Genomic DNA, 7834 nt, shown 5'->3' with positions numbered 1-7834 from the left:
TCTCATTCTGTCTCATTCTCTGTTTCGATAACCATTTGCTTCGCCAACACTTCCCCCTCCTCCACCACCCCACCCTATATAAACTAGCACACGCACTCGGATTCCCCTACTCCATTAACTCCGCCGAAAGAATACGAATCCAGAAGATGCTCTTGTCTAATTTTGTTATTTCTAGGTACACCCTGCCCTTATCCCTCCCACTCCACCACCTCTACCGGAAGTTGCCATCTCCACGCCTGCTTAGGGTTTATCTCCTATGTAAGGTAGTGATCATATAGCGCATAAAATGATGGTGTAGTGTATGCAGGTTGAAGGCTATTGTTTGTTTATGAATTCTGCCAAATGCGAGCTTTCTTTTCAGGTAAATGACGCTACTGTCTCCCATCCCAGGGTCTTACGGGCACACTGAAAGGTAGGTCTGGTGAGATTGTTGGGATGCTTGAACGGAGACATGTAGATTTGTGCTTCCTCCAAGAAGTAAGGTGGAGAGGAGGTTCCGCTAGGTTCACAGGCAAAGAACACAGGTACAAAATTTTCTGGACAGGGAATACTGACAGGGTCAGGGGTGTGGGTATACTTCTTGCGGAGAAATGGGTTGATAAGGTAACCGAAGTAGTCAGAGTATGCGATAGAATACTTAAAATTTGATTAGTGCTACATCATGGGTTAGCAACCATTATCTCAGCCAATGCCCCTCAAGTGGGGCTACCTGATGGACAAAAAGACCAATTTTATGACACCCTCTTGCAGACTACCTCATTGACGAATAACAGGGACCTTCTCTTTGTGGCTGGTGACTTCAATGGACATGTTGGACAACATGCAGGGAGCTTCCATGGCGTACATGGAGGCTATGGTTTTGGTTCCTGCAATGAGGAGGGAATCGGGCTGGTGGAGTTCTGTGATGCAAATGATCTTATGGTTTGCAATACTAACATCAGGAAACCTGCCAGTCACCTAGTCACCTACCGTTCTGGTAGACACACTAGCCAAATTGACTACATCCTCGCCAGAAAAAGAGAAAGATGGCTGCTTATAAATGCCAAAACCTTCCTAGGCGAAGAATGTACCCCACAACATAGACTAGTAGTTAGTGACTTCAGGATCAGGGCTAAATGGATGCCCAGAAGACGACCAGCATGGAGGAGAAGGGACTGGAAGCTTAAAGATCCTGCAAATGGACAGATTTAGAGACGTATTACTTGAAGCCTTTCACGAAATAGGAGATATAGCTTCACACGACGTAGAAGACAACAGGAGGTTTCTATGGGACAACCTGCTGAGGGCCACTAACCAGATCTGTGGATGGTGCAAGGTAATGTGTTAGTGGAACAATATTGTTGACAGGGCTATTAGGGAAGAGAAACAGGCTTGGAAGGACTGGAAGAACGGTGGTAGCAGGGAATTGTATCAGACTGCCAGAAAGGAAGCTAGGAGACAGGTTTATTTAGCCAGAGAGGAAGCAGATAAGAAAAAGTTTGCCAATGTTCTGCACCATGAGGACCAAAGACTTGATGTATTTCGTGTTGCAAGACAGTGTGTGAGAGAGAATCATGATGTTGTAGGAGAGAAATGGAGGTTTGGAGACGCCACTTTGAAAGGTTGCTAAATAAAGAGAGTCTGCCGAGTACTGACCCAACAGAGAGACCAGCTATCCGAATTGATAGTACCTTGCTAGATAAAGCCATTAAGGGCATGAAGACAGGGAAAGCCCCCAGCACATCAGGAATCACCACAGAGATGCTCAAAATATCTGGCGGTGTCGGCTATAGCCTAGTCACCCGTATTGTTAACCAGGTGACACATGAAGGAGTCATACCCAATGACTGGTGTAACAGGACCATAGTCAACTGCTACAAAGGTAAAGGTGATGCTTTAGATACAAATAATTACAGAGGTATCAAGTTGTTGGATCAGGTACTGAAGGTCACTGAGAGGGTCATAGCCCAACTAATTAGGGAGAGAGTCAGTTTAGATGAGATGCAGTTTGGGTTCGTGCCAGGGAAAAGCACCACTGATGCTAGATTTCTGGTAAGACAGCTGCAAGAGAAATACTAGCCAAAGATAAACCTCTGTACCTGGCTTTCGTTGACATGGAGAAAGCCTTTGACAGGGTGCCCCGATCCCTTATCTGGTGGTCAATGAGGAAACTAGGGATAGATGAAGGGTTAGTGAGGGCTGTGCGAGCCATGTACAGGGATGCTGTCAGTAAGGTGAGGGTTGGCAACGAGTACAGTGAAGAATATATATGTATTTATGTATATATATGTATATATGTATATATATATATGTGTATATATATATAGATATATGTATGTATATTTTATTTTCTCTCTGTTGATTTCTGTGTTCCTTTCTGTTGAAGAGCGTAGGCTTGAAATGTAAAAGACTTTCTCACTTCCCGAGCATTAAACTAATATATCTGTTTGTTGTTTACACACCCGTCTTTGTCTTTTGTTTTGTTTGTCTTTTTGTAAATTCCAACTATATATGTATGTCTGTGTGTGTGTATATATATATATATATATATATGCAGAGGTGGGCACCATTAATCGAAAAGTTAGCTTCGTTAATCTGTTAAGCAAAATGTAGGGATTAATATACTGAAATCTGGTCCCTAATTTATATGTTTAAGAACAGTGATTGTTGTACAGACCATTTCTTGCTAAATCATGAAGATAAATGTGTCATCTAGCTTGTGAAATGATGAAAAAATTATCATAATTGGTGATAAAAAAACTATAGTAATGGTTTCTCGTATTGGCACAGTGTTAAAGATTGTTAGGCCAAGTTTTAATCATTTAAATCAATACCAATATATTATTGGTACTTACAGAGATGAAACTCAATGTCAGTCTTGACTGCATTTGAACTCAGCATATAGAGCTATAAAACCAATAATATAAAGGTTACTCTAGCTTTTTTTTATGGCACCACAAGACTATAACAGTGTTATAAATGCAGTATATTTAAATTAGAGAGGAAGATATGGTAATACTAAAAACATTTTACTCTTGTGCTATTTTTGACTTATGGCGAACATCAAATTATCTCTTTATTCATATGTACAATCTGCATTCATTCCATGTTGACTAAAACAGTGGTATATATTCAAATTAGTGGGTAGTTTTCTAACACAAATGCACTGTTCAGAGTTTTTACTAAAAACTTGGATATGATTATTTCTTTATTGCCCACAGGGGGATAAACATAGAGGAGACAAACAAGGACAGACAAAGAGATTAAGTTGATTACATCGACTCCAGTGCGTAACTGGTACTTATTTAATCGACCCTGAAAGGATGAAAGGCAAAGTCGACCTCGGTAGAATTTGAACTCAGAACGTAACGAGAAATGAAATACCGCTAGGCATTTCGCCTGATGTGATGTCATTGCAAACATGTCAAATAATAACTTGAGGGTTTTTTTGTTCAAATTGAAGGGCACATATTAAGGCCTGTTATTTTACTTAAAATTTATCCATTATCTAATCAACATACTTTCTGCCATTTAAGCATTCATTTTTATAAAGTTATAACCTAGGTTTTATTTTTTTCAAACTTTTGTACTTTGTCAGAAGTTGACCTTTCAGATAAGACACTTGTTATTTCTGAACTGTTTAACTCCATTGAATTTGATCATTCTTTAAAACTTTATCTCATAAGTACAGTTATTTATCAATTTGTTATTCTTGCCTAACATTAGAGTGAAGCTTTGAGTTTTGTATTAAACATCAATGCCATGTCATCACCTTGTTTGCAATTTGAGCATATTTCTAGTAAGGATAGCATGCCATTTGTTCATTTATTATGTAATTCCATGACATTTTTGCTAGTAGAATGTCCAAGTTATATTTATAATTTTATTTTATATTGTTTGTGCTATATTCTATTGCTTATATTCTTTCTTATAACTTTTATATATGTTGAGTTTGTAATTTACATACTTTTTTTACTGACCTGTTATATATTTTTATTTCATAATTTTTCTTTTTCATGTTTTCTAGATCAGAATCCTTATGCCCACTTAATCCAGACAGCAACAATAAATGGAGAGGATTATTGTTATTTCAGCCTTCCAAAACTGAATGATGCTAGATATGGTACGTGTGTTTTAAAATTTCTTATCTTGTTAATAGGAATTATTTTTGTTGAAAATTTTAATGTTTGAAAGTATTTTAGCTTTGTTAGTATGTTAATATGATATGTTAACCAGTAGACTTAATAACCTTGGATAAATATTTCTTTCTCATTATATGACTCTAATAATAAAAGCTTTCTCATTAATGTCTTGTATGAGGCCATTAACTAGCTTGAATTTTTTTTACAGATGTTTAAATTTTTGTATAAAAAAAAAAAAAAATCCCCAAATATATGATCCATCTTTTTTTTTTCTGTTTGTGGTTGCTCAATGGAATATATTTCCAACTATATTAAAGGAATGAATTATTAAACAAATACTGAAAACTTTTCATAGCTGACACAGCTTTAAGATAGAAGTGAGAATCAGTTTAATACTGTTCTTTGATTACTGTTATTACCAACATATATATGGTAATGGCTGAAGGAAATAATTTAGATCATTCTCTTCATGAAATCATTATTTTTTTTTAATGGTATACATTTTTTAGAAGCTAGCAGTTTAAGTATAATAATTTCTCTTGTAATTAATAGCCATTCTGCTTGTTTCAGCAATTTGATACTTTCACTGATGGTTATATAATGTTTAGTTCCAAACAATCAGAATAAGCTGGCCTGTTGTATTCAATTAGTTTTCTATTTTATGTATGAATTTATTTTGCCAACTGAGAATTCCATTTTTATTCTTAATTAGAAACATATTCTATGTTTAAATAGACATGTTGGTTTTCAGAGCATTATATAATTGTCATATGTAGCTGTTGTAAGAATTTGTAATGTAGTATTGTATATCTAATTCAAACTGAATGACCAAAATATACTTTTACATGGCCCTGTAGCAAAATGTGATATGGTTTAAAAGAATCTTAATTCATATTATTAGTTAAAAGACTTCATTCATATATTTCACATGATTTTGGCACAAGACCAGCAATTTCAGGAGAGTGGGTAAGTTGATTACATCAACTGTCCCCCCCTCCCCCAGTTCTTAACTGCTACTTACTTTATCGACCCTGAACGGATGAAAGATGAAGTCAACCTTGGCAGCATTTGAACTCAACATAAAGGTGGACGAGATGCCACTAAGCATAGTGCATGGCATGCTAATGATTCTGCCAGGTTGCTACCTTCATATGATTGGATAATATTATTAAATGATTGAGTTAAATCATTTATATCGATGTATAATCTTTTTCCTTGGCAATTTTTATTTTATTTCATTTACCATTTTCATTGTTGCAAATAAATATCATTTGACCGTTATTAATATTTTATTGTGTACTGTATTACAAATGCACATAATAGTTGTGTATAAAATACTTATAAATTCATCTCTATACACTCCCAATGTATGTATTGAGAACTTTCATGTGCCTATGAGGGAGCATCTTCAGTCATTAGACCTGAGAGAAACAGCAGCTAAATAAACCTGAAACCACCAACTTGAAATTACTTTATAACCATGTTCCTAATTACACTACCCATGGATTTCATATAATTTAGAAAATAACCAAGAATTTCAAAGGATTTAATTAAATTATCTAACTCCCTCTATTATTATGCTGCATAAAGATTCTATAATTAAGATTCTTGCATAAAATTATCAAAGGTTTAAATTTGAACATAAATCTTTAAAACAGATGACATTGCATCATAGAAGCAAGGATGATTTCAGGCAGGTTAATATTGAAAGAGTTACGGAAGGGAGAATACATTGGATAATGTAGTCATAGATATGTCTGAAAATAAAAATAGGTTAGTTGATCTTAGACTTATACAACATACACAGTGAGCATATTTTTGTGTAACAAATGCATATGTTAAATACCTGAAAGTCACATATAAAAATTTTTGGTTAAAATTTGTTTTATTTATAAATTATCTCATAAGGTAATAATCAAATCTAATTTTGAGACTGTGTAAATTGCTTATCATAAAAAACATTTTATAGTAATAATTTGTTTGCTATTATTTGATACTTATATATATATAAAAAAAAAAGATCTATTCATCAAGGTATAAGTTTACTTTATTGTATCTAGAAATGTCAGGTCGACAGATGAAATATTTATTTCCTTTTTCAGAGAGATTGCCTTTTTCTATCAGAGTTGTATTGGAATCTTGTGTGAGAAACTGTGACCATTTTCACATTCATACTAAAGATGTTGAAAATATCTTGAATTGGGAGGTGAACCAAAATGAGAATATTGAAATACCTTTTAAACCTGCCAGGGTTTTACTGCAGGATTTCACGTAAGACCATTATATTTTATTTCCATTTATCAATTTTAGTATTCTAGTTTTAACACATTTGAAGGTATCATTTACTAAATGTTGGTATCTTTCTTGACTAGACGGAAGATCAAAATTAGTTTTGTAATTTGAGGAAATAAATGGCATTTATGACACTTATGACCTATCCCATGTTACTTGTGGTATAGGTGAATTAAAATAAATTTCAGCAGTGAATTGTGGCTTAATTACAAAGTTGGCAAAATTTTAAAGATTGCTTTTATTGAATTATTTAAATAAATTGTGCAACTCTCCTTTCACATCCTCATCTGCCACTTTCTTTCCAAACTCTTGCAGACTTACCTTCCCTTTCAGCCTGTCCATTCTTCTGATCACTTCTCTAATATCCATCTTCTTGAAACTTGAAGTATGTCCTGACACCTTTTCACCAACACCTTCTCTTCTTTTCCATTTCTCCTTTTGCATCTTTTTTATTGCAAGACACCTGGTTCTATTCCCCTATCATTATTCAACTTCTCATCACCTGGCATAAAACCACCTTCCTCAAAACTAACCCCCATCCAGTTTAAGGTCTTGTCTTGCAAGTTACTTGGTAACATCACTAATGCTGGTACCACGTAAAAAGAACCCAATAGTAAAGTGGTTGGCATCTAGCCATAGAAACCATGCCAAAGCAGTCACTGAAGCTTGACACTGTCCTCTGGTTTGTTGGATCCTGTCAAACTGTCCAACCCATCCCAGCCTGGAAGATGGAAGTTGAATGATGATGACAATATTAACCACACTGATATATCACTTCTTCACTGTTAATATTTTGTTTATCCATCGCAGGAAACCAAACATCAGTGCAATATTCAAATAAAAACAGTTACTATTAAATAGACAAAAACTGGAATTGGGATATGGAAATCATTTAATGTATCCTAATGTATCTACATACATTAAGTGGTATTTGGGTATTTTTAGAAAAAAAGGAAAGATAAATTATCATCCATTTGCATGACTTCAGATCTCACTGAAATTATCCTTTATCTGTTGGGGGCTGGTTACATATCAGTTATTAAATTTGGGATAGGAACCAGGTTAGCCATTTTAACTTTCTAAAGTTTCTTCTGTTTATTTTACTGTGTTGTTTTTATCGTTTACTAGCAGAAATACCCGGCGTTGCCCGGGTTAAAGAGAATAATGAAATCTAAAAACGCTGTCTAGACTACGCAACCCTCAACTGTTAGTAGCTACGATACCATATTTCTACATTAATAACTCTCCAATCCATGCCAGCATGGAACATAGACTTTAAGTGGAATGCTAGAAGAAAGTTTTCAACTCATATGTATATAAAGTAAATACACGTAATTCAGAAACACGTTTTGTGTATTTTATTTCATAACCAAACAAACAAGTACAGATTATAAATAATGAAAGGCCAATTTTGGTGATTC

The 7834-nt window shown here is 34.7% G+C and overlaps 1 protein-coding gene across 3 annotated transcripts in view; it reads left to right on the top strand.

The window, feature by feature from the left end:
• The window catches only part of LOC106876434 (cytoplasmic aconitate hydratase), an 82622-nt gene that overhangs the window by 19142 nt on the left and 55646 nt on the right, over positions 1-7834 (top strand). Inside the window, exons 1-3 of one of the 3 annotated variants that reach the window (XM_052974607.1) lie at positions 3656-3778; positions 4007-4102; positions 6224-6392. In XM_052974607.1, the coding sequence (XP_052830567.1) occupies positions 3742-3778; positions 4007-4102; positions 6224-6392 (302 nt within the window). In that variant the 5' untranslated portion in view covers positions 3656-3741. Of the gene's footprint in view, positions 1-3655; positions 3779-4006; positions 4103-6223; positions 6393-7834 lie in introns of those variants that run through there. The other 2 variants (XM_052974609.1, XM_052974608.1) reach the window with 2 other exon arrangements.

The sequence above is a fragment of the Octopus bimaculoides genome, chromosome 18 (genome assembly GCF_001194135.2).
Source record: "Octopus bimaculoides isolate UCB-OBI-ISO-001 chromosome 18, ASM119413v2, whole genome shotgun sequence".
NCBI lineage: Eukaryota > Metazoa > Mollusca > Cephalopoda > Octopoda > Octopodidae > Octopus > Octopus bimaculoides.
The sequence above is the reverse complement of the archived record's forward strand: the minus strand, read 5'-3'. Positions and strand labels throughout refer to the sequence as shown.